Raw genomic sequence first — 26,255 nt, forward strand, 5'->3', positions numbered from 1 at the left:
CGAGAAGAGGCACACACCCGTGCCGACCCCAGTCCAGCACCCTGGGCCCAGGGGTTCAGAGTCCCACGCCACCGAAGAGGCCTCTGGCCAGGCTGAGGCCCAGGCCGCCCGCCCAGCACACCCCTCGCCCAGGACGCTGGCTTCCTGCGTCTTCCCAACCATCGACTCCTCAGCCCTCGAGGCTGGCACAAACCTGCCTCCTCCTCCCCGGTGAGGCCTGCCCTCTGAAGTCTCACAGAACTGCCGGCGTCCGGTCCATTCTCCATGCAGACAACCCCACGCCATCTCCCTTAAAGCCAGGCCCGGTGCCACAGGCCCCAGCCCCTGGCTTGGTGAGCGTGCTCCCCCCCGGGCTCTCCCCCAAACCAGACGGGAGCCTCCCGAGGGCAAGGAGGCGGCACCCGCCCCGGTGCCCTGCATGCTGGGAGGACAGCCAACCCGTCACGGTGACGAGACGACGAGAGCACAGGCCGCCCGACCTCCTGGCCACAATGAGCACCGGCACTTGCCTTCGCCTGGGAGCCAGGGATTTCAAAGAGGGTCTTGAAACATTCTTTAAAAAGACAGAATCTAATAGAGGAGACCGAAACGGAAGAGATTACCGTTCGAAATCAGCTTGGCGACTATTTTTATTAGCTTACAGAGAGCTTCTGGCACCAGTGCAGAGCGGCCGACGTCACGGTACTATTCTTAGCATCTCATGACAGATTTGCTCAGCTGTCCCGCTTCAGAATAAGGGGACTCGAAGGCCTCAGATTTGCTCCATGGAGCTGCCAGAAAACAGTTTTCACTAGATCTCTAGACGCATGTTTATGACCTTTGCTCAGGACTTGCTCAGATGTGTCCACTCAGGCAAGCTCCTGCCCACGAGCTTCTCCTTTGCCTGCTTCCACGCGGGAGCTCCTGCACGTCACGCCAACCCGAGTGCAGGCATCGCGGCACCGTGTGATCCACCGGGAAACCCGCCCCCGCTGTGTCTCCTCGGGGCCTTGGGGGCCCGTCAAAAAAGGGTTGTCCAGAAAATTCAAGCTTTCGGGGGCGGCTAACCCACATGCGACATCCAGGTTCCATGGGATTTACTGGCAGCTGCCGGATCTCATCCCCGAGGTTTGGGACGGGCTTAAGGAAAAGCACTGGGGGGATCCCTGGGTGGCGCAGCGGTTTGGCGCCTGCCTTTGGCCCAGGGCGCGATCCTGGAGACCCGGGATCGAATCCCACGTCAGGCTCCTGGTGCATGGAGCCTGCTTCTCCCTCTGCCTGTGTTGTGTCTCTGCCTCCCTCCCTCCCTCTCTCTCTCTCTCTCTCTCTCTCTCTCTCTCTCTGTGTGTGTGTGTGTGACTATCATAAATAAATAAAAAATTAAAAAAAAAAAAAAGGAAAAGCACTGGGGCCGTCGGGCTGGCTCCGGGGTGTGGGGGGACCCGCAAAACAGACGCGTCCAGGTACAGGCCCGGGGAGAGCTCACTCACTCAATTCACTTGACAAATGTTTCTGGAATGCCTGCGTGCGTGGTGTTTTCTGGTCACCGAGAGCACAACCATGAACAAACACATAAGGACACCCTGTCCTCATGGAGCCTGCGTGTGGGTGGAGGAAGCAGGCAACCAGGGAAGCAGGTGGAAGGCGTTCTCTGGCAGACAGTGACGAGGACTCCTGGTGGAGCTGACCCCGGGGTCACCTGCTCTGAAGCTCTCTGGGGTTGGTGCCACCAGGGTGCCCTGCTTGCAGGGGCTCAGGACATGAATCTCCTCCTGAACGTCTCCATCCCCGGGCTCTCCCCATGGGTGGCGATCAATGCCCCTGGTTGGAGGCAAACGCTGAGGGCGACGCTGATGAGGCACCGATGGCCAAGTGCCCGGCCGCACGACGTGTTGGCCAAGCTGCAGGGCGAGGGGCCACACCGATAGGACAGGCCCCTGGCTGCGGAGGCAGAGGCTTCAGGCCCAGCGGGGGCCCAGCACACGCAGCCTCAGGACGTGAGCCCGTTCCTCCAGGGGCCCCTGAACCACGCTGCGCTGGGAAGTGCGCTCGAGGCCAGGCTGCTGGTGTCGCGGAGCTCTCCGGGAAGAGCACGGGCGCCATCTGGCTGAGGCCCTGCGACACCTCACGCAGAGCTGCCCGGTCCCTGGGTCACCAGCCCCACTTGCTAACAAGGCGGTGGCATCTTGAACAAGTTACTGCTCGCACAGGGTGCTCTTCGGGCCGGGGGCCCAGGACAGCGGGGGGACGTGTGGGGCTGGGCGAGGGCAGGAGCAGCAGCTGGGAGGGCCAAGGGCCGCCGTCTGATTAGCGGGGCGTCGCGGAGCACTCCCTGGCGAGCCGGGCTGCAGAACAGGGCTGAGGCCCAAGGTCTGGGAAGACGCTATCCTCCAGCAGAAGGGAGCAGGCGGGCCTCCCCCCTGTGCTGGGGCGCCCCTGCCTTGGCCCAGTTCCCCTGCCTCCACAGTGGGGAGGAAACTCCGCGGGAAAGAGAGCCACATGCCTACATGGGACCGTGTCCACCAGTAAGCGGGGGCCTGGATCCAGGTCCTATTCCGTCCTCTGGGGAGGATCAGGGAAGGGGGAGCCCCCGTCCCCCGACATCCGACGGCTAGGGTGGCACGGGGCACAGCGGGCCCTGACTCCCAGGGTGCTGGCCCCAGGCCCACCCTACACCACCCCGGTCTGTCCTCAGGCCACATGACCCCTGAAGGAAGCAGAGGCTGCAGAACTAACTATGTCCGGGCATGAGCCGGCCAGCACTTTCACGTCAAGGATTTCAGAGACTGGAAAATGAGCCGAAACAGCTCGCTGAGTTTAGGGGCCCTTTGTTTCTGTTTTTCTCCTAACACTGAGGCTGACGCGGGTTCGGGGAGAGAAGAGGCCAACATTCTCACTCCTTCTCCATCACACCCACACCCCCTACAGGGCCCTTCCCATCAGACCCCAATCTGCCTCGCTAATGGGTAACTCAAGGTTGATTACAGACTCCCGATTTGGTTTCGAACTGAACAAAATTATGGAGTTCCACAAACCAGCCCTTAAAACCCCTCTCTATTTTAGAAAGCTGCCATCTAGGAACAGTAGAGAACATTACAGACCTCCCGTGGTAGGAAGTGAAAATACAAAGAGCACGGAACAAAGAAATCCGAACTGAATATGGCTTTTACTACATTTGTCAAATTTCACTTCAGGAAAAACAATGAAATTTTAAAGACTTTCTTCGGAAATTTGTACACCGACCTCAGCATTTCAAAGTATGAATGAGTGAATCGAATGAACAGAGAGCCGCCCGCCCGGACTCCGCTGCTCTGGAGTCCCCGCCTGCAGGTGTCCGGCCCTGCCCCGTGCACCTGCGCTGCTTGTGCACCTGCGCTGAGCTGCACCTGCCCATGGATTACCCGACTTCCGTGCCAGCCTTTCCTTCCGGTGCCAGAGATCCAAAGTGGACCCAACACTGTCCTCCAAAGAGCCCAGCTGTGTGCCTCCAGCCTCAGGACAAGGCCCCAGAACAGACTGCTGAAATCAGGACCCCTGGGTGATGGCACCCAGGATGCAAGAAGGGGGGCAGGGAGGTCCGAGTCAACCCCTGATTCCAAACCAGCCAGTGTTTTTTTTCTTTCATTTTTAAGATTTTATTTATTTATTTGAGAGAGAGAGAGAGAGAGGTCACAAGCAGGGGGGAGGGGCAGAAGGAGAGGCAGGCTCCCCTCTGAGCCGGAAGCCCCATACAGGACTGGAGCCCAGGACCCGGGATCACGACCTCAGCGGAGGGCAGACCCTAACTGAGTGAGCCCCCCAGGCGCCCCTAAGCCCACGGCAGGTACTACCCCGCTGAACCTGTAACACCGCGTGACAGGTGAACGGCTACCTGCATTTTACGGGGGAAGGAAACCACAGACAGAGCCAAGTTCAGTAACTGAGCCAGAGTCGCACACAGCAGGCCCGCGACGGCGCTACTGGGAACACACGCAGGGGCTCCCGGCCCAGGGTTTCAGCCACGATCCCACGCGGCTTCTTTCCAGCAACTTCCTACGGTAGCGAATCTCCGGAGTCACAGGGCAGCCACCTGCACCCAGCTCGTCTGAGCCTTCACTCCTTTCCCCGTGATAACCCGACTCCCCTTCCAGCCTGCGTCCCGCCTGCCGGCTCGGGGGTCCCCGCGAACGCTGGGCCTGGGCGTCCCGGAGAGCCCCGCACGCTCACATGGGGACCGCGGCGGAGCAGGGCGCCCTCCGGCGAGGCAGCCTCTCTCGGCAGGTCCGGGCGCTCCCACCGCCCCGGCGCTCGGCTGCAGGGGGTGCGGGCCGGACGCCGCCCTCCAAGCGGCCATCGCAGTCCTTAACCGGGGCAGGGCAAACGAGAGCAACTCTGCGGTGGAGAAATCTGATAAAGGCCAGCTCCGCGGGAGCTCGAGGCAGCAGCCACCAACCACACGCCCTCCGCCCTCGGCACGCGGCACGCGGCAAGGCGCCCTTGATGCAACCCGGTGAAAGCGGCACTTGGCCGCCGCGCCCTTCCCATGGGGCCTAACTCCAGTCTCGTGACGACAGAAACGTTAGACAAATCCCGATTGGGGGACGCTCTAGATAAGACATCTGACCGGTACTCCTCCGAACCGTCGGGGCCGTCGAAAAACAATAAAGCCAGTCGGACAATGACTGCACTGCCGAAGGGACACGACACCTGAGCGTAACGGGGTATCCTGATGGGACCCTGGAGCAGGAAAGGACGTTGGGCTAAAACTAAGCTGAGCTGAATAAAGTAGGGCCTTCGGGTGGTGACAATGGATCAATGTTGGTTTATTAATTGTAATAAATGCACCACCCTAAGGTAATATGTTAATAATAACGGAAACTGGGTACGGAGTATGTGCCAGCCCTCCGTACCATCGTCATCATTTTTCTATAAATCTAAAATTTTTGCAAGGAATCCAAAACAGTGAAACGGACACGGAGGAGATGCAAAGGCCCACAGCGCCAAGGGCCCAAGGGGACTCTGAAATTAGAGTGAGGACGTATAAATAAAAAAAATAAAAATAAAAATAAAAAGGGATCCCTGGGTGGCGCAGCGGTTTGGCGCCTGCCTTTGGCCCAGGGCGCGATCCTGGAGACCCGGGATCGAATCCCACGATGGGCTCCCGGTGCATGGAGCCTGCTTCTCCCTCTGCCTGTGTCTCTGCCTCCCTCTCTCTCTCTCTGTGTGACTATCATAAATAAATAATAAAAAAAAAAATAGAGTGAGGACGTGCGCACGTGTGTGCGAATGGGAAGGGTGGACACAGCTCCAACAACTCTGGAGCACGAAAACACACACACAAGCTCCCTGGCCAGCACACCCGACACAGATCCAGAGGAGCGAGTGCCCAGGAACACTCGGAGGATGCCTGGCTGGAAGGACCTTCGACCAGCTGGGGACACGGAGGCTGCGAGAGACATGCAGTGGGACGACCTAGGTCCTACCTCTTAGTTACCAGGTGGCTTTGCTCAAGCCAACTCCCCTCTCCGGGTTTCACGTTGTCCTGTAAGACGGGCCTGTGGGATTCCTGCCTCCGCGCAGAGCGGTGAGGGGCCGAGACAGCCAGATCGAGGATCTGCTCGGCCACCTTCAGCTGTCTGTGCCCTGCAACGCAGTGTCAGCGTCCCTGTGGTATGTGCACCCCAGGCACAGGGCAGGTCCCCCAAGGCCCAGGCACAGGGCAGGTCCCCCCAAGGCCCAGGCACAGGGCAGGTCCCCCAAGGCCCAGGCACAGGGTGAGGCCCCCCAAGGCCCAGGCACAGGGTGAGGCCCCCCAAGGCCCAGGCACAGGGTGAGGCCCCCCAAAGCCCCAGGCACAGGGCAGGTCCCCCCAGGGCCCAGGCACAGGGCAGGTCCCCCCAAGGCCCAGGCACAGGGTGAGGCCCCCCAAGGCCCAGGCACAGGGTGAGGCCCCCCAAGGCCCAGGCACAGGGCAGACCCCTCCAAGGCCCCAGGCACAGGCCAGGTCCCCCCAAGGCACCAGGCACAGGGCGAGAGGCAGAGCTGGCCCGCAGCTGTTGGGTGACTGATGCAGGGCACAGAGAGAAGCTTCCAGAAGGGCACATGCCTGGAGAGCCCAGCCTCCCCAAGCCAGGGCCGCGTGGGGACCCTCTCAGTGCGCACAGGACTGAGGAGAGCGACTGTGGACAGCCCAGGCTGGGAGTCAGGGAGCCCCGGTCCTGCCCTTGCTCAAGCAGGTGCTGGGGCCCTGGAGAGTCTTTCCCCTCCCGGTGCCTCAGTTCCCTCGTCTGAAAAATGGGATCACAGTGCGTGCTGTGCCCCCTACAGGTGGACATGAGCGTCCTTCACGTAGATGAGGGGCGCTTCGTTGCTAGGCGGGCAGGGACACTGTCCGCATCCCAACGCCCCTCCTCAGGGTGGCTAAGCAGAGCCAGGCAGAGGGGCAGTCCCCACACGCCAGGATGACCCCACCTGACCCCTCCCAGGCGCACGGCACACCTCGCGGCCAGCGCCCACAGGACCCTGACCCACGGGGTCAACCCCGCCACAAACCAAGTCGGGAGAGGCCCCGCTCCTCAGCCTGCGGGGAGGCCGACCGGCTCAGGACGCCGCGGGCCCGATGGGGCAGCTGGCCCAGCCCCACGCGGGCCCAAGGTACATAAACCGCCGACGTCGTGCGGAGCTGGTTCTGCCCAAAGCTCCTCAGGGAGTCAATCAACTAGAATTTTTCTATCCCCGTCCCCCCGTCAGAAACCAGGGCAGAAAGGGTCAAGTGCCAGGCTGGCCTACAGAAGCCGAGGGGCGCACAGCACAGCCAAAGCCTAGCTCTGTCACCCGGGCCTGGGGACACCGCTTGTGTGCCCCTTGCAGAGCTCAGTCAGGTTGTTGGCCTCCCTCCCCCCAACTTCCTTCTGCCTGGACTCGGGGGTGTCAACAGAAGCCTGAGCCTCGCTCCAAAAGGCTGGGAAGTGCAAATTACCCTTTCTTCTTCACTTCTACCCTTCCTCAACCTCATTCATTTATCCAACAAATATATTTTTCATCCCATTCCCTAGGAGCATCTATCTCAGTTCAGGGTACAGAGGAAAGCAATCAGGGCTGATTCATACTAAAGTGCAAAGGACTGCTAGGCAAGTGGTTCTGTGATGGGAATATTTGCATGATTCTGCAGGCGTTTACAGTCCCCTCACTGGAGCTCCAAATGGAAGACGATCTGCTCTGTCTACTCTTAAAATTCTACTTCGCCTTGTTCTGGACCCACTGAGCTGCTGAGAGCTGCAAGTTCGGGGCTGACTTGCCCTCCGCGGCCAGTGCAATGCCGGTGTAGTAACCTGTGTGTCCCCCGGCTCTCGTGCAAAGGCGGGGTCTCACTTGGCTCTCGGCTCCCCCCATCGGGGCACACGTGTCCGGTAAACACAGGCATGCAGGCGCACACGGGGACACTGCAGCCTCGCTGCTGCCGGAAGCCCGGGAGGCCACCGGCGGGTCCCCTACAGCCCATCCCAAGTGCCCTGCCCGGCCAAGCCTCAGGACGGCTGTGCAGCTGGACCCCGGCATCTGCCTGTGACCCACTTCCCGTCTCGACACACCAGCCATCCCGAAGTACGGGTCTGCTCGGTTCCTCCGCGTCAGAAGCTGTTTCCTGTGGCCAAGGGCCCGCCCCTCGGCCTGGCATCCGGGCGCCCACGGCACAGGCCAACCTCCTGTGCCCATCTTGTCTCTTGCTACTTTCCAGCATGTGCTCTGATGCCGTCATCAAGGCGAGTGTCACTTCCCAAGCACACCCTGTAACTCCCCAACTGCCTCCACTGCTCACTACCCATTTCAAACAATAAGCCTTCCCCATCCTTCGAAGCCCACCTCAAGTACCACCTCCTCCATGAAGCCCTCCTCCTTCATGCTAAACCTAGGACTCGCCCTCCTCTAGGCTGGGGTCTCAGCGGTGTGCCCCTTGCAGGGCTCAGTCAGGTAGTTGGCCTCCCTCCCCCCAACTTCCTTCTGCCTGGACTCGGGGGTGTCAACAGAAGCCTGAGCCTCGCTCCAAAAGGCTGGGGAGTGCAAATTACCCTTTCTCTTGGGTAATTTGCTCTCCCTTGGCTCTCCCTTGTGGTTTTCTGGACCTCCCCCTATTGCCAGACCACACGACCCAGGCCACTGCTCAAGCTGTGACACGGCAGCCAGGCAAACATCCGAGGCACGCAGCAGCCAGACCTGATCATGCACACACAGGGCCCTTGGGAAAGGAGGTCTCGTAGCAAAGGGCTGAGCATGGGACAGGAGGACCTGCCAAGAAGGACTCCGGGGGCCTCTGGCCAGCCTCACCCACCCGAACCGTCTGGGCACCCGCCCTCCCCGCCCGGGGACACCACCACAAGCATGGGCCAGGTCTGTTTTCACAGCCCATGTTGCTAAGCTGGAGCTAACAGGTCCGTGGAGCTGCAGTCTGTGTCCCGCCGGCTCCAGATGGGCACACGATGCTTGCTTTCCCACTGCATACGGGTGCTTCCGAGGGTGACAAGCCTAACACCACAGGAGACAGAAGCCCTGTGAGGGGGAGTCAGGAGCAAGGGCAGCGCCGGCCGGGGGCGCGTGGGAAGCTAGGCATCCAGGCCATCAGGATGAGCGCGGGACAGGTCACCAGAAGCAAGGCTGGGAGGCCACCCAGAGGAGTGCCCTGACCTCGGCTCGGGTTTCCGGTCCGCGCCCACGGGGACAGCAACTGAGCTGAAACTCCTATGTGGCTGCCCACGGTCCCCTCGAGAGGTCAGAGGTGAAAGGACATTGAAAACTGCAGACCCTCACCTGTGCAGGCTGCCGACACTGGCTGGCTTTGTGCGGATCACCTTCGGCCCGGTGACTCCGCCCGTGGGGAGTTACCGCAAGGAAACCATCCTAATTAGAGGAAAACACCTTTCTGTACGTGGATACTAATCACCGTATAGTTTATGACTGTGGAAAAGAACACACGGCGCCAGGTAGCTGAGGACAGGGAAGTGATGAGGTTCATCTGCTCGATGGAACCACTCAAAAATCTTTCAAAGACCACGATCACACAAAAAATGGTGATGAGTCACAGTAACTGAGTGTCCTGACACAGCCTCACTTACTTGCACCGTTTCTTTTATTCTTTGAGCTTAAATGTTCGATTTCATATTGTGATGCACAGATAGACTGAGGATGTTTTAAATATACAGCATAACTCCTACGTCACCAGAGTCTTTAAAAGGCTACGTGCTGGGGAAGTATCAGGAGACACCAAAGGAGTGCAGGTTTATGCAGCAGCAGCAGCAGGACTCTTTTCTATTGTAATGTAGTTTTCAGATACTCTTATAAATGTTGCTTTTAAAAAAGAGTGAGTAAATGGGGCGCCCGGGTGGCTCAGTGGGTTAAGCCTCCGGCTCCGGTCCTGACCCTGGGGCCCTGGGGTGGAGCCCTGCATCGGGCCCCCTGCTCGGCGGGGAGCCAGCTTGTCCCTCTCCCTCTGCCCCTCTCCCTGCTGGTGCTCCTTCTCTCTGTCAAATAAATACATAAAATCTTAAAAATAAACAGGGGCATCCCAGGTGGCTCAGCGGTTTAGCGCCGCCTTCAGCCCAGGTCGTGACCCTGGGGTCCTGGGATTGAGTCCCACGTCGGGCTCCCTGCGTGGAGCCTGCTTCTCCCTCTGCCTGTGTCTGTGCCTCTTTCTCTCTGTGTGTTTCTCATGAATAAATAAATAAAAATCTTTAAAATAAATAAATAAATAAAGTAAACATGTTTTCAGGGCAGTTCTCTGCTTCAGAAGGGGAGGGCGAGGAGGGGCCTCCATATGAAGAGCTAACCGGGACACCTGGGTCAAGCACTGGAGAGAAGCTCCTGGGCCGAACGCTGCACAACGCGAGCTTTCGTGACCTGCCTTCCTAGGTGGAACCAAGGGCTTGTGACCCACCCCACTCCCTTCTCACTTTCTCAGAGGAGAAAAGAACTCTGTGAAGGAAATAAAATAACCAAAATAGCAAAAATGCACCAATTAACCAAGAACAAAACCAACAACAACGCACAAAACATCAGTAATTTCTATGATTTAAAAAAAAAAAGAAAAAGAATACCAAAAAGGCAGAAAAAAGAGCCGTGACCAACTCAAGGCGGCACTAAGGGTGAGCATCCTTCCAAAAGTTGCAGGACGTGCCGAGCTCCGGGCCGGGAGGAGCTGCCAGGGCTGTGCGGCGGCCAGACGGCTCCGCGGAGGCCCCAGGGGGCAGGCGCCCCGGCCCTCTCGCTTCACTTTGTGACCAGCAGCTGCAGTGACTCGCAGGGACCGTCTCCCTAGCCGGTGGCCTGTGGGCAGGTGGGAGAGTGACCGTCTGGCAGCACACTGTCGCTGCCCCGGAACCCAGGGAAGGATGCGGTGTTGGGCATGTCGGCTCCGCGCCCACCTGAGCCGGCCCCTCAGAGCCACGGCCGCACTTGGAGGCACGGACGTCTCGTCTCCCGCAAAGACGGCGAAGCCGTGGCTGAAGCCTCGTCCCCGCAGGCCCTGCGGCCCGGGCGAGGCCAGGCTCCAGGGCAAGGCAAGGCCAGAGAGCGCGGAGCGGCAGCTGGGGCCCCCGAACTCGTCATCGGCCGGGCCGACTCGAGTCCAGACGTCTCAGGTTCAGCTGCGATCCTCTGACCACACAGAATCCTGCTCCCAGGCTCTGTCTACGCAGCCAGCGGGACGGGCTGCCGGGGGGGCTGGAGGAGAGACCGATAGAGGCAGAAGCCCCCCTCCTCAGCTCCCCAGAAGCACAGAAGCCCCGGGGGGCTTCCTGGAGGCCTGGACTCTTCCAAATCTGAGCCAAACTAGCTCACTGGGTCGGCCCTTCGTTCTGTGGGTGGGGAGACTGCGGCCTGGAGAGGCAAGGTGGCTCACAAAGGCATGCAGGTGGCAGGCAGCAGGGCCAGGACTAGCACGTCCGTCCGCCTGCCCAGAGAAGCCCGGATGACGGGAACACCCTCCTTCCGTGGCCATTGCCCGCGGCGCCAGCACTGGTCCTACCAGAGCGACTGCTCACAGCACAGGGGAGGGAACAGGAGCTGCTGTTGGGAGAAGCAGGCCTGAGTCAGGCTGACCGGGGCCCACGCCTGGTGGTCACGTACACGGTGCGCAGCCCCGGCCCAGTCAGCTCCTTGGTCTCCCGGCTATGACGGTGCAGGGCCGCCGGGAGGACTCCCTGAGCTCCGAGCTGCACCAGCTTCCGGGGAGAATCACAGACGCTAGGTCTTCCCCACGCCCTCCTCTCTCCCTCAGACCCCACCCAGCAGATCTCCTGGAGCCCTTGCCCTCCTGCAAGGGAGCGTGCAGAGGCCCCTGGGGGGTGGACACAGGGCTCAGCCACGGGGGTGGGCTAAAACCCCCTGTGGCATCCCAGGACACCACACTAGCAAGGGAAACCCAGCTTCAAGCTGAATTCCCGCCTACAGGCCTCTGCCAACACGCGTGGCTCCGACTGCTCCCTCACTTCTGGTCCACTGGCCCGCAGCAGCAGGTCTCCTCCAACGGCCCTGCTGTGCCCCCAGCGATCAGGTTCTGCTGGCCTGACTGCTAGAAACCCGACCAGCCACAGTCAGGTTGCAGCCTCCCCAAGACCCCAGAACTCCCCTCCAGGCCCCTCGCAGGCTCAGGTCACGATGCACCATGGCCAGGAACAGGGGAATATCAGGACCACTGGGAGGAAGAGAAGCCAGCAGCTTGGGACACCCCACAACAAGAATCCTCCCCGGGTTCTGATCCCAGGACCACCAGGCCCGCCAGCATTTCCACACAAGCCCGGACCTGTCACAGACCAGCCAGTCCATCTCTTCTGCCCTGCGGGGGGGGACCAAGGCCCAGAAAATCCTCGGACCGTGCATCAAAGTGTCAGAAGGCTCTGGGTTCTAATCTGTACCTCTCACATCTGGATTGTCTGTTTTACAGGCAAGTAAGTGCAGGTACAAACTAGAGAGGACAGGGTCACAGATGCAGGGGGAGGACCCGCTAGCCCAACCTTCACAGATGAGCCAACCGAGTCAGGCGGGGGGCAGGGGGTGCATGCAGGAGCAGCATCAGGCCTGGAGCCCAGATGCCCTGCTGGGGTCTGGGGATACCACCCTGCACGGCCCCCTCTGTCCTTGGAGGGGGGCACAGCCACGTGCACCCCACTCGAGGGTGCGCAGGAAGCTCGGTCCCACAAGGGGCATGGCCGCCACCCTCTCCCCCGGGGGAGCTCTTCTCTTGGGTGCAGGGCACTCGCCACACTGGCGCCCGGGGGACAGACACAGACGTCCGAGCACAGGTTACCTTTGGGCATGATCTGATGCATGGCGACGGAGAGGAAGAAGATGGAGTCGCTGTAGTAGGTCCCCGAGCCAGCACTGAAGTGCTTCTGCATGGCCTCCACGACCGGGAAGAGCTTGTCCGTCAGCACGCCGACATCGTGGAAGACAACCTGCAGCAGGACACGAGGAGACCGCGCGGGTGAGAGGGCTGGCCCCGACCCCGGCTCAGGCTGCCTCCCTACCGCGGGCCACAAGCAGGGCGTCCCGAGTGACAGCAAGAACTCCTGGGCGGTGAGGACGGGGACCCTGCGTGGGGGCACGGTGTGGGAGACGAGTGGGGGCAGCCGGCTTCCTGCTTCTGATCCCCGCACCGGGCCTGAGATGACCAGGAAACCTGTGAAAACGTGTGGTCCTGACGTTCGGGGCCCTCTGCGCGTCTGGGCGGCTGGTACCTGCCCTGGCATCACCGCTCCCAGTGGCCCTTTGGGCGTCAGATGCTCCACCTCCTGGGCACTCGTGTGAGCAGGAGAGGACGGCACCCAGTGCCACCGCAGGCCCGTTCGGGTTCAGCCAGCGTTTCCTGGGCGTCCCAGACGCTCTGCAGGGACGCAGGAACCAGGAACCACTTCCTGCAAAAACGCTCGGGGTCTACAAGGGTCCCCAGCCCCTGAACACAGCTCTGGGGCACTGACGGGACGCTTGCGTGCACAACGATGCCCATGACGACTGGGACTTGGCGGGGGGGGGGGGGGGGGGGCAGGCGTCCCTATCACAGCTCGATCACGGCCACAGATGATTACAGCCACAAATGAGGAAGAGATGCTCAAGGGGTCACACTGCCCGAGGTCACGCGGCTCCCAGGTGGCCGGAGCTTCAGCTCTGCTCTCTAGATTCTAAGTCCCATCTGTCTCCGCCGTAAGTGCGTCCTCTTTCTCAACAGCAGCCACATGGGCACAACCAGCAAGTGGAGGCGATGAGGACCCACAGGCCCGTGAGGGGGTGCTTTTCCTTGTTTGATGTGGGTCTACGTGATAAATCCATCCCCCTGCCACCAGCCTACCAGGCACGTGCTCCCGGAGGTCTTCCGGGTCTCCTCTGCTGCTCCACATGCCCCCCAACGTCTAGAACACCCCACCGCACGCAAGAGGCATCGACTAACACAGCCCAGGCCAGAAGCTACGCGCTCCTCCTCCTCCGTGGTCAGCCCTCACAAGAGGCCGCCGCTGACCCCTCCGACCTCCCCTTGTCCCTGGGAGCGGACAGGACGGGACAGGACAAGCCTGTGAGGCCTCAGCGGAAGGAGAGCCCCCATCCCACGGCCTGGTCGGGGACCTGCCAGCAGGAGAAAAGACGGCTGTGGGCAGGCTGCCGGGAGGCCCTCAAGCAGGTGGTGGCGCGCCCCCCCGCCCCGACCCTGGCCCAGGCCCCAGGCCCAGCCCCCTCCCCGCCCAGCTACTGCGTCCAGAGCCCCAGGCCTCAGGTGGCACCCCGAGGACCAGCTGTCCAGGGCGATGGTGGTGGCGCGCGGCCCGGCCCGCTGCAGGCCCTGCTTTAGCAGAAGCTTACTTTTGTCCTGACTCCCTTACGTGTTGGCTTTGCTCTTTAGGTCGACTTGGATTTCGGCAACAGCCTTAGAAACCTCACGCTGAGCGGGCGCCACTGTTCCTACGGCTCTGTCTTTTTCAGATTCATCTCTGTTTCTCTCCTAATGAACTATTTTCCTTTATCCTTTCCCGACTCCTTTTCTTGATTTTTTTTTTTTTTTTTTTTTTTTTTTTTTGCTTCTTCAGGACGTCCCGCCAGCTCTGCTGGTCCCCGGTACAACTGCCAGAGGAGCCTCGCACCTCCCAAGCCGCCACGCTGCCCTCACCTGCCGCTGCGGCGTCCCGCTCCTCGAGCGCCTCGGGGCCCGGGCTCAGCGTCAGGTTCCTGGCTTCCCAGCCCGCTGTCCTGTGCCCTCCGCACCGGCCTCTGCTGTGCCTCCCAAATAACCTGCCAAATACCCACATTCCCCTCACCCCCTCCTTGGTCTCAAAACCTCCAATGGCTCCTGCCATCAGGACGGTGCCAACTCCCCAGCGAGGCTTCAGAGGCCCGGCCTGCGCCCCGCACTGCCTCCCTCCCCGGGCGCTGAGCAGACCCGAACCAGGCTGTCCCTATCCTGCCCCAGGGCTCTCTGCACCGTGGGGAACCCCTTCCAGCCCCCGTGTCCGGTAAACTCCTCCCCGGGCTGCCAACGTCGCTCAGACCCTGGCTCTGGCCCCGGCTTAGCCTTCCATAACTCATCACGTCCCCGTCCGCACCCTCCGCTCCCCTGCCTGACTCTACAAGACCCTGTTTCCGTGTCCGGCACATGGGGCATTCCCTGAGGCTGCGACGGCTCTGTGCCCCACGCCCAGCCCCGGGCCACAGGACAGGCCACCACAGAGCTCGTGGAACTAAATGAACTTCCTAATTTGGTAACGAAGTTACTAACCCACTGCGAGCCTCGATTACGGAAATGGTAACGCCTGCCTCCCACGTGCCTTTCAGGACTACCTGGGACAAGGAGACAACGCGCCTAGTTCAGGGGTGGCCACGCTGCACTCATTCCTAAGTGTGAGCATCCTGCCCCCGCCCCTCCCCCCGGGGCCCCTCTCCTCGCAGGACAGTCTTCACTCATAAGCCAGCCTTTCCCTCGGAGCCTCCTAACACCTCCAAGCACATCTGGAAGCGGGAATTTGACAAGAAGCTGACAAGAGGGCTCCCTAGAAATGGAAGCTTCATATTCATTAAAAAGGAGGACAGAGAGTGGGTATGCACAAGCAGACACACACGTACACGCTCAGACCAGAGCCCGCCGGAGCCGAGCTGGGAAAGACGGCTCTCAGCCGCCCGCTGGTTCCTCTAGCCGGGCCCCATCTCACCCCAGAGCTTCATGGGAGACAATTACATCCTATCAGCGCTAATAGATTTATGAGGACAAACTGTACTCGGTACATTGTTCCAAATGCTGCACAGTGAAGAACCCGCTCCGATGAATATTTCATATCATAAATCTACTCGAAGATAGATTAATATGTTCCATGGACACGTAGCAAGAGCAAACCACAGACGCTGCAAGGGAGAATCAAAACACCCAGGCCTCCCAATGTCTAAAACCAGTTTGCAAACGGTGACCTTCCAAGGGCACATTCAGAAGCCCCCGTCTGGTCCAGGGCCTGGTGTCTGGCAGGGGGCAGTGCGGCAAGAGTGACGGAAGGTGCAAAGCTGGGGCGGGGGGAGGACAGGGAAAATGTCACCCCTCCCACCCTTCCTCCCCCCTTTCTTTTTTTCCTTTTAAAGATTTTATTTATTTATTAATGAGAGACACACAGAGAGGCAGAGACACAGGCAGAGGGAGAAGCAGGCTCCATGCAGGGAGCCCGATGCGGGACTAGAACCCGGGACCCCGGGGTCATGCCCTGAGCCGTAGGTGGCGCTAAACCGTTGAGCCACCCGGGCTGCCCACCTTTCAAACGCCCGACCTCAGGGGCTGCACGAAGAATTACCATATAACCTAGAAAACCAGGAGGAATAATATAAAATAAATCCCATACTAAAGGCAATTAGCCAAGGAGAAGATCTCAAACAATGGTTTGGTTTGCACCAACTTGACTACACAATTTTGGGGGACTTAGATTAAAAAGTCAAATCACTGCTTGTGACTTCTATAAGTTTATTTATACATAAATACTTAAAATCCTATTAATCTTAAAGTATGATTTTTTCCCCACACTCAGCTTACAAAAGGATTTCTTTTTGAGCTTCTCAGGTGCATGTGCAGCATTAGTCCCCTTATCAACCTGGGTTGAGACATCCAGAGCCATACTCCGGAACACATCATCCTTGTCATCCACTTAAGGTGTTGGATACGGTTCCTTGTGAATTTATGTAGGACGGTGTCATTGGAAATGGTTCTCTAACCCACGAGAATCCACGTTCCTATCATGAAGCTGTTGGTTTTTTCATCAGCCTGTAATTACGTATTTGTAGCCACTTAGTGTCTTCCTTTTATTAGTGATCTTTAAAGGCTCACTGATACCAATATTCTACGCTTGTAATTAGGAAATCCAAACCCCAGGAATGATGACTAAATCTGTGTTAAATTTCTGCACATCCATTTATTTTTAATTAATTCTGTCAACTGACTTCCAGAAGCACTTAAATTCATCCAGGCTAAAGTGTTCTCAAGCTGTTCTTTGTGGTTCAAATAAAACACGCAGTTGAGAGACCACTGTGTACGAGAGACTCGAGAAAGACTCATCCGGGGATGCGGGCAGAGGGGGAAGCTTGCCTCGGATCCCCCAGGCACGGCATGTTCTCGGCACTTCCGACTGGAGGAGACCAAAGCACCTAGAATGGCACCGAGTCTGGAGCCGGGCAGGGGTACGTGTGTTTGCCAGCCGGGCCCTGGGCTTGCAGGCACGCGCGGCCCTGAAAAGCCAAGCCACAACTGCCCTCAACATTCACAGAAGACATAAAGCAATGCCAGGTCTTAGCTCAACTTGGTGGAGAAAACTCATTTGTCACGTGGGAGTCAGGTCACACCACGATCTGGGAGCCAAGAAACAAGGTGACAGGCGCTGGCTCTGCACACAATGCCAGGTTTCCAGGAAACACCGAGGCAAGGTCGGCCGGAAGAAGAGCAACCCCCCCAGCGCCGGACACAGTGCCACGGGATGGCGACACGGCCCGCTGTGCTCGGCTACACACTGTCCCCCGAAGTGCTGCTGGAGAAGAATGACGGCACAGAGCTGTGGGAGACCCCCCAAAACTAATATCCCTGGTGCACTTGCCACAGGCTGGAATCTATGTACTACGGGAACAGCAAATGGGTGTCGGCTTGTCCCACGGGGAGCCTAGAGCACTGGGTCGGAAGGCTTCTGCAGCTGCATCTGGACTCACGCCACCACCAGCACCAGCGTCGTCCACCAGTGGGTGGGCAAACTCACCCCCCCATGGAGCTACCCGCCCTGTGCTGCGGGTGTCCTGTTTCGGCTCCTACTTCTTAGGACGTTTAGCACTTCTGCAAGATGTCCTAGATGTAATTTAATTGTGCCAGGCAGAAGCACAAGCAGCTCAAGAAGAAAAAAACCAGCCTGCCCGTCTAATTCCCAAAGAATGTCCAATCCATTCCCGTGACCCACTTTACTAACAGCTCAAAAGCTAAAGCCGTCCTCACTACAAGGTGTCCAGTTGCTACAAAAATATCTTGTCTGGTTGCCTCCCCACCCTCATCTCCACCTCACCCCCAACTGCACCATCAGAAGTTTCCAGATAACCAGATCTGGCACTTAGGGTTCTGGAACTCACTTCTACAAGGTTCTCAGCATGTCAGCAGATTCCATTTCTCCAACAGCTCAATCTGGCCAGGTTAAGGGGGGGACAAGGAGGAAACACAATGTAGACAGACCAGACCCGCACGTCTGGAAAAGGCCCCACATGGTGGGTGACTACGGATCGAACCACAACCAGGGGGCTGCAGCTGCGCCAGCAGGAGGCTAGTAGGCACCCAAGGCTCTCCAAAGCCACTATGCAAAGGCTGTCGCTGGGGCATCCTGCAAAAATGCAGACTCCTGGGGCCTCACCCCAGGCATCAGGAGTCCGTTTGTGGGCAGGCTCAGGAATCTTCGTTGAGAAAAAACACCCCTGAGGGGCACCTGGGTGGCTCAGTGGGTTAAGCATCTGCCTTCAGCTCAGGTATGATCCCGGGGTCCTGGGATGGAGCCCCACAGAGGGCTCCCTGCTCCGTGGGGAGCCTGCTGCGTGCCCCCCTCACTCTTGTGAGCTCTCACTCTCACTCTGCTGCACCCTCTCTCTCTCCAATAAACAAACTCTTCAAAAGAAAGGAGAGAGCGTCCGAAACGCCCCAGTCACTGCCCACCTTTCCGGCACTCACCAAAGAATATGTTTCGCGAGCTCTTTAAGACAACCTGACACAGTGGTTGCTCACAATCATTCCTTAAAACTGCCTCTTTCACAAATGATGAGGTTTGGATTTTGTTTTTTGGCTTTTTACATCTAATGCTGTTTTCCCGACAGTACAAGCCAATTTACCATAATATCACGTTTCCCAGCCCAAAGGAGAAGGTAAGAGGCCAAAGGAAAGCAGCAGGAGGCTGGAAGAGGTGGAAGGGCAGAGAAGGCAGGACTGTCCTGGGAGGCCCCGGAGGAGCTGGGGGTGTCTCTGCGCCCCCAGAAGTCCGTGCCTGGGGACGTGCACAGTGTTCCTGACGGATCCCCCGGTCTCTTCCAGTCCGGGTGGTAATCCCCCACGACCTGTGGCCTCTGGAGAGCACTGCAGCTTTACCAGGAGCGACACCCAAGGGCCACACTGAGTTCCAGCCTCACCCTGGCAGGAGGAAGCGGCCGCGGGTGGGGACCAGCCCTACACCCTCTGCTCCCCCCACGGCCTCAGTCCCCAGCCGGCTCCCTGGGGCTGGGACGCAGCTGGAGCCCAAACGGGGACCCTCCACAGTCTGTGCCCCCAGCTCGGAGCAGTCAGCCTCTGGGACGGCCCCCACCACTTGCTGGCTCTCCTAGGCTTCAGGAACCCTCGTCCTGGGCTCTGCAAGCTGCAGCGACACCCGGGGGGGATGGGGGGGGTGGATACAAAAGAAAATTCTGAGAGGCACAAAGACGAACCACTCAAATACTTACAGACTGACTCTGGTGTGTAAAATACAAGAAAACACAAGTAAAAAACCATTTCAGAGCTATGATTTCACAGGTGATGGGTAAGGAGAGGCTGGGGAAAGACTCACGAAGTCGGCGTAAACTCCGCCTCGGGGGGTGATGCTGCAGCAGGTACGGGATTTGGGCAGCAGCCGCCAAGCAAACCTTCCAAGGACCAGACTCTGGAGACAGTACTCGTGCCCAGCTTTCCGGGAGGCATGATGCACTCCCAGCGCCCAGCCCGCGTGGACAGCCTGGTGCCGGCCCTCCCCAAGGCCTGCTCCCCAAGGCGGGCGTGGGAACTAGACCTCCCTGCTCCTCACAGGCTCCGCACCAAGCCCTCCTGCAGCCTGAGCCCCGAGTGCCCCGGGCACACGGACAGCACATGCCTCCGCCCCCCAGGCGCTGGCACCTGCAGGTCACCGCCCCATGAGGCACAGACACAAGCTCAGCCCACCTGGCCGTGCCTGTGCCTTCATAAAGGGGACGTCGCCTGCCCAGGGTGACCTGCTGGGCGACCCAGGCCTTTTTGATTCTAGAATGTGAACAACCTGTCTGTCCCTGGGGGGTCCCGGGAGCCCCTCTCCTCCCTCTGCTCCCCACCGCAGCCTCTTCCCTGGGCAGGACACCGGGCTCCTCACGGGCCTCGCAGGGCCTCCCCCCACCACATGCAAGGCCTTGCTGATCCCGCACAGCCAGGCCCCCCCACCTGGCCTACCCTCTTCCTCCCGGGGGCACGGCCAGCTCCCGGCCAGCTCCGCTCCTTAGGCCTCCACTCCGAGCCACCCCCAGCAATGACGGCCCTGCCTAGCGACTAGAAAGCTCAGCTGTCCCACGCTCCCGAGGCCTCTTATCCCATTAACACACCGTGTCACTTACTCGGACTCCTGGGACCCTGTACATCTTCCTCGTTTCCTGGCCATGGAGTGACACACAGGTGAAGCGGGCCCTAGCCCTTCTTTAGCTCCTCCTCCACGGTGTCCCAGGCAGAGAGCGGACACATGCGTCGGCCCGTTTAATCCCCTTCCTGCGAGAACACGAGCCGCACCAAGGCAAGAGCCTTGGCCTGTTCTGCATCTGTTACCCAGGGAGATGGCGGCCTGTCTCTGTGCCCCGGGGCAGTGCTGGCACCTACTAGCCCCGCTGCACAGTACGGCTCAGTAAGGGTTTCGGCCACGCTGCACAGGGCTCCGTGGACCTTCACTGTGTGCGTCGCGGAGAAAGCAGTGGCCCTCCTGGGCGCCCCAGCACGGCCAGCAGCAGCCTTTGGCTTCCCCTCTGTTGGCATCTCCCTGCTTTGGCCCTAAGCCCCCGGATCCGAGGATCTTCCACTCAAACTGCATAAGAGGGCAACCCAGGGAGCTCAGCGGTTTAGCGCCGCCTTCAGCCCAGGGCGTGACCCCAGGGTCCCGGGATCGAGTCCCACATCAGGCTCCCTGCATGGAGCCTGCTTCTCCTTCTGCCTGTGTCTCTGCCTGGATCCAGCCCCTGGGGCTCTGGGCTCAGCAGGGGCTCTGCTTGGGATTCTCTCTCCCCGTCTGCTCCCCTCCCGCTCAGTGCACACAGTCTCTCCCTCTAAAATAAATCAGTCTGTCTAAAAAATAGAAAGCAACAAAAAAGACGCATATATGTTTTTGTGGGCACGTGTGTATGTGGTAAAAGTACAAAAATACAGATTCCACGAAGCGTACCTGCTCCCTGTGTGTGGCAGTGAACGCTCCAAAGGGGAAGGATGGGGGAGGAGGAGGAGTGGGCTCTAAGTCAGATCTATAATGTCTTATTCCTTTAAAAAAAAGAATGTGAAAAATAAATAAATAAATAAATAAATAAATAAATAAATAAATAAATTGAAACAGATATGGCAAAACATTAGCATCTGTCTAACCCATGTAATAAGACCATAATCTATTACATTTTTCTGGGGTTTTCTATATTTTGATGGGTTGTACTTAAATTTTTAATGTATAAGAAAATAAAATACTGGGGCACCTGGTGGCTCAGTTGGCCCAGTGTCTGCTTTTGGCTCAGGTCATGATCCCGGGGTGCTGGGCCGGAGCCTCACGCCTGGATCCCACTGGGCTCCCTGCTCAGTGAGGTGTCTGGTCCCCCCCTTGCTCCCTCCTCACTGGCTCATGCTCTCCCTCTCACTCTCTCAAATAAAGTCCTTAAAAAAAATAAGTACTAAAAAAAATAAAACAGAATACTAAAAAGACACAAAGCAGCATCGTGCGATGTGAATGAGCTGAAAAACTCAGTATAAGAGAAAGCCAAGAGAGTGGGCCGTGGGTACTGAGGACGGCTGGGGCTGAGTCCTGATTTTCAGATACGACTTATGGGCACAGGACCCTTCCAACTGTGACGTGTCCCTTACGGAGAGTCAAGGAAGAGCTTTGAGAACAATCCAAAAGAGGGAAAAGAAACACGCAGACGTGGAGTTTATTTAGAGTGTGAAAAATCAGGAAGTCCCGGGACAACTTACAGGAGAAACAGGGTGACAACGGACAATACAGCCATACAAACAATAAGCACGAGACAGGGCAGAGAGATGGGAAAGCATCCTCGAGCTGCAACCCCACGCGTGGCTCTCGAGGGGAACGAGCAGACACCCACATGCCCCGGCTACACCAAAAGTCCGCCGTGGGCGGGCAAGATCCCGGTGCCAGCGGCAGAGTGACGTGGCTCCTGAGGGCGGGGCGCACAGCTACGCTACCTGAGGCAGTGGACAGGTTCTCGGGGCTCCGCTCCCTACTCCCGCCTGCCCACTCTCTCGCTCGCCCCACGGCCAGGCCTGGATCCCCGCGGAATGGAATGCTCTCAAGGGGCGGTGAGAATCCCCTCCCGCATCTCCAGGCTAGAACAGCCCCTCAAAGATTCCCATAAATCCATCCCAGGTGCTGCACAGGTCACAGCAAAGAGCTCCGGGGTCGGCGGCTCCAGAAACCAAGAGGCTCAGCAGCAGGGTCCTGTTTCACCTCCCGGGGCTTTTGCTTTAAGTAAAGAGAAATGTTCCCGTTTTGCGTTTGTTCTCACAGTTGAGCAACCAGGCGAGCAGGCCGCGTTAGGACAGACTCAGCCTGTGCACGTTTCTGCTCAAAGCGCAAGCCGTTCCGGGAGTTGGAGAAACAGACAAGTACACGCAGCCAAGCTCCGTGAACGTCTTCCTCTTCTGCAAATGCTGCTCACTAACCTCAGGTAACTCCTCGGCTGTTTGCTCTTCACCGACCAAGGGAGGCACCGGCCAGGTTGGGTGCTAAACTGGAACGCTCCGGAGTGACGCTCTCAGACGAGCCGGGGGCGCCTGCCCTGGGCTCACCGCACACGGGCTCCATGTGACTGCAGGCCCGAGGCTGGGCACCGTGTGGCTGTGCTCCCAGAGGGCGGCCGCACACTCCACCACCGGCTCCTCCGCGCAGGCACAGCTGCCCCCAAGGGGGATCAGGACCCGAGACTCCGGCGAGGACTCCGACATCAGCAGGGGCTGACCAACGCTGGCCAGTTCTCCGGTGCCCTGTCCCCAGGACCAGGGGTCACTCTGACCTTACCTGGATAAAATTCCACTACTCTGATCACAGGTCAAACTTACCTTAGAGCAGGTAGTCACCAGCCGAAATAACTACCAGAGGGCACCGGTCCCCTGCCCTGCTGGCATATTTCCAAGTCACTGTCTCCTCTGCACGAGCCGTTCTCTTCAAGTGAAGGCTTGTTCCTTTTCCACTGGGAGGAAACTGGGGACCACAGGGTCCACCCCAACAGGCTCCGTCACCATGTCACTCTTGCTTGGCAGGTACACGGGATACGATGAAGTATGTGGGCCAGGGCATCTCTCTGCCAAACTTGCTCTCTTATAAGACAAAGCTGAGCATCCATGGGCGCAGGCACCTGGAGCAGGATCCGACCTGAGAACCCGACGGGCAGGTGCAGAGGGGCAGGCCCATGAGGCGGTGCTCTAGGGCTGGGCCAGGCAGGACACAGGCCTGAGGGGCGCTCCTGGGGGTCGGGCAGCCGTGCACAAGGTCCCGAGAGGCATCTAGTATGTGCTGGGCACAAACAAGCCCGTCGTTTAATCTCATCCCCACAACGTTTTGAGGCGATGGTACTATTGTGCCCCCTCCGCAGATGAGGAAGGAGCTCAGAGAAGACAAACGACTACCCACCCGCTGCCTCCTTGACAGAGGAGATAGAGTCGCATCCCGACCCAGACTCCTCCAGAGTCAGCACCACGATCACTCAAAAAACACACGCGCCCCCTCCAGCAGGCTGCCCCCGGACGGAGATCAGACACAGACCGCATCCCTGGGCCCCGGTCCAACAGCAGCGGCCTCCGAGAGCCTTCAGCGGGAGCGGGCCCTCCAGGCAGGGTGCTTGGGCTCCCCCGTAACGGCACTACCTGCGTTCTGGGTAGCTCGGCTCACACAGTGGAGAGCCCAGGCTGCGGCAGGTGGTAGGCGGGGTGCAGGCCTGGGCAGGAGACAGCAGCGGGATCCCTTCCACCAGCACCTGCCCGAGGAGGCTGGCTCCGCTACGCGTGGCACAGCCGCTCAGTGGGCTGTGAAGCAACGCCACGGAGGGCCAATGGATGCAGGCGCGCACAGGGCACTCACGGGTGGGTGAGGCAGAGGACAGGGACAGAAGACAAAGCAGCAGAGGCCAGCACAAGCCAGAACTGGGCTCAGAAACACATAAAAGGGAAGGCAGGCGTGGCACGGCCTGGGCCCCAGACCCTTTGCCCATCGCCTGGCTGCATGAGCTCAAGCCGGTCGCTCGGCCTCCCTGGGCCCCCATTTCCTCCCAGGTAACATGCAGGGACTCCACAGCCTGCCCAGCTCGTCCGGTGCTGGCTTCCTCGGACTTGCTGCCAAACCCTGGAGGCCCTGGAGGTGGGGTTGCGACCAGCACGGTCCCGGAGGCCCCGGGCGGTTCTGCGGGGCACAACCTGGAGGAGTGAGACTGCCCCACGCAGGCTCTGAGGCTCCCCTGCTCTCCACCAGCCACCCAGCGGGCTCCCGACCTGCTGGCGGGGGGAGGATACGCGTGAGGGGCCCCAGTGAATCCGAGCACGTGCTACTGGCAAGCCAGCTCCCCGAGGGCAGAGAGCAGAGGGACCCCGACATCACGGGTGCCTGAGAGTCGGAAAGGCTGCTCCGGCGCCCTGGCCAAGGGCCCTGGGCAAGCTACTAAAGCTGCTCTGGGCTTGGGATCCTCATCTGCGAACACCTCCCCCTCGGGGGCTGACCGGTCTGAGGAGTACATAGGAGGCTGAGGGTGGGACGTGGCCTGGTGCCTGTCACTCACATGGTGGTGGCAGACGTGGAAGAGAGCTGTGGCAGGCCACACTCCGAGCCGGGGCACAGGCCCCCTGAGTCAGGACCTCGCCCAGAGACGGAGGGGAGCGTCAGCAGGGAGCACTGCTCAGAGCCATCCCGGGAACCACCCCAGAAAGAGGTGAACTGTGGCTTCAGGACCCACGGCCACCCCCATCTCCTACCCTGCCATTCAGGAAAGGTCTAGGAAGGGCCTGTTCTTTACACTCCTTAGCACCCAGGTTCCACAGGCCAGTGAGGGAGTCACACAACACTATTCCAGGCTGCAGTGTCCCTACCCATCTTACAGAGGAGAAACTGAGGCTCAACACCCTGAAAGGCCTTGGCAGAGGAAGTCAGGGTCCCAGGAACATGACCCCTGGCAGGACTCTGCCCACCGCACGCCAGCGAGTGCCAGCCCCAGGCACTGCCCACGGGCCGGGGGTCCTGGGCAGAGCACATGGCCAGGCCGAGCCTCCTCCACGTCCCTAGACCAGGATGAGTACGTCTCCTTAGTAATTCAAGGGGGAGCGTTCTGAAAGCCAAGATTCAGGACACGCCCGAATCTTCCCAGCTGGCCTCAGGCTGGATGACCTCCTGCCTGGAGAAGCTGCTGTTAAAAGCCACGAGGAAGTCTTCTCTAAATCCAGAGGCCTCCATAGGCGGTTAAGGACTGCAAATGTTGGCCAGCCACGTCCCACTCGTGTCAGAGCACGCTCACGGAATGGCGGGGAGGAGCACCAGCAGCCCACTGCCCGCCCAGAGGCCCAGGAGACCACCCCAGCGTGCATCGCACGGCGCTGCCCACCTGTGCTGGCCTGGGGCGGCCCAACCGACCCCAGCAGCTCCGCAGTCTGCCCAGAGCCCGGGGCTACACTGTGTCCAGAAAACACAGGAGGAAGGAAGACACAGCCCCGCCCTCCAGGAGCTTGCACGGGGCCAACTCCAGCCCAGCGGGAGCGCAGAGAAGAGGAACAGGTCCGGGAGGCAACCAGGGACGGCTCCCCCCACGGCTGACGTCCACCAGAACTGCAGCCTCACGAGCGAAAAGCCAGATCGATAAAGAAGGGAGGGATGCGTGTTCCGGGACAGAAAGTGGCTGAGCAAAGTCCCCGAGGCATGAATGGCTTGGGGTACAGCGGGGTCCAGGCGAGTGCTACCCCAGCCAGCCTGCGCGGCTCCTGCGGGGCTCCTGGGGGGCTCCTGCGGGGCTCCGCGGCCCCTCCCACTGCAGGGAGCCCTGCCGCCCAGGCGCTGACCACCCCAACCGGCCAGGGAGCCCCACAGACTCAGCCAGGTGGCACCCTCTCCTTCTGGTCATGACTCTCCCGGCAGCTAAAGGGGCCGAGGCCCGTCTGTGGGCCCAGCGGCCTCAGCTCCCCACCCTGTAAGGTTGGGAGGGTCACATCCTACCAACTTGCAAAGCATGTACCTCTCCAAAGTCACCCACAGGGCCACCCAGGCGCCCCGGGATTAGTGTTCTGAGGACACAGCAAGAAGCTGGGGTCTCCAACCCAGAAAGGAGCCTTGGCTGGCACCCTGGTCTTGGACCTCCAGCCTTCAAAACTGGGAGAAAAAACATCTACTGTTTATAAGGCGCCTCGTCGGTCGTGTTTTGTTACAGCAGCCCCAACAGACAGAAGCCTCAAGTAAAGCTGGGCAGAATGCAGTTTGGCAAGCTAGCTCCGCTGCCCTCCAGCCGGATCTGGAAGCTCTGCGCCTTTCCCAACTCCTCCCAACACACCTGCTCAGGTACCATGAGGAGAAGCCCCCGTTTGTTAGGCAGCCGCCTGTAACGTCGTGTGTTTGGGGAAAGAGGGCAGGGGATCACATCCAGGGCCCCACTGCTCCCAGACGTCAGGGGCTGCTTTTGGGCTCCAAGCCACGTGCTCCTGCCCTGGCTGGCACCGCGCAGAAGAGGTGGGGAGCTCCAGCCAGGAGGGGAAGGAGGCCAGGGCAGGGCAACAGGGCCAGCGTCCGACACCCGCTCCTACCCGCAGGACGGTCACTTCTTTGGAGCTGCCTAAC

The 26,255-nt window shown here is 59.6% G+C and overlaps 1 protein-coding gene across 8 annotated transcripts in view; it reads right to left on the bottom strand.

The window, feature by feature from the left end:
- The window catches only part of XXYLT1 (xyloside xylosyltransferase 1), a 233,364-nt gene that overhangs the window by 200,690 nt on the left and 6,419 nt on the right, over positions 1-26,255 (bottom strand). For 5 of the 8 annotated variants that reach the window (XM_077884070.1, XM_077884071.1, XM_077884069.1 and 2 more), the window contains exon 2: positions 12,254-12,401. In XM_077884070.1, the coding sequence (XP_077740196.1) occupies positions 12,254-12,401 (148 nt within the window). Of the gene's footprint in view, positions 1-193; positions 316-12,253; positions 12,402-19,806; positions 19,846-25,035; positions 25,137-26,255 lie in introns of those variants that run through there. The other 3 variants (XM_077884075.1, XM_077884074.1, XM_077884076.1) reach the window with 3 other exon arrangements.

Source organism: Canis aureus, chromosome 35 (assembly GCF_053574225.1).
Source record: "Canis aureus isolate CA01 chromosome 35, VMU_Caureus_v.1.0, whole genome shotgun sequence".
NCBI lineage: Eukaryota > Metazoa > Chordata > Mammalia > Carnivora > Canidae > Canis > Canis aureus.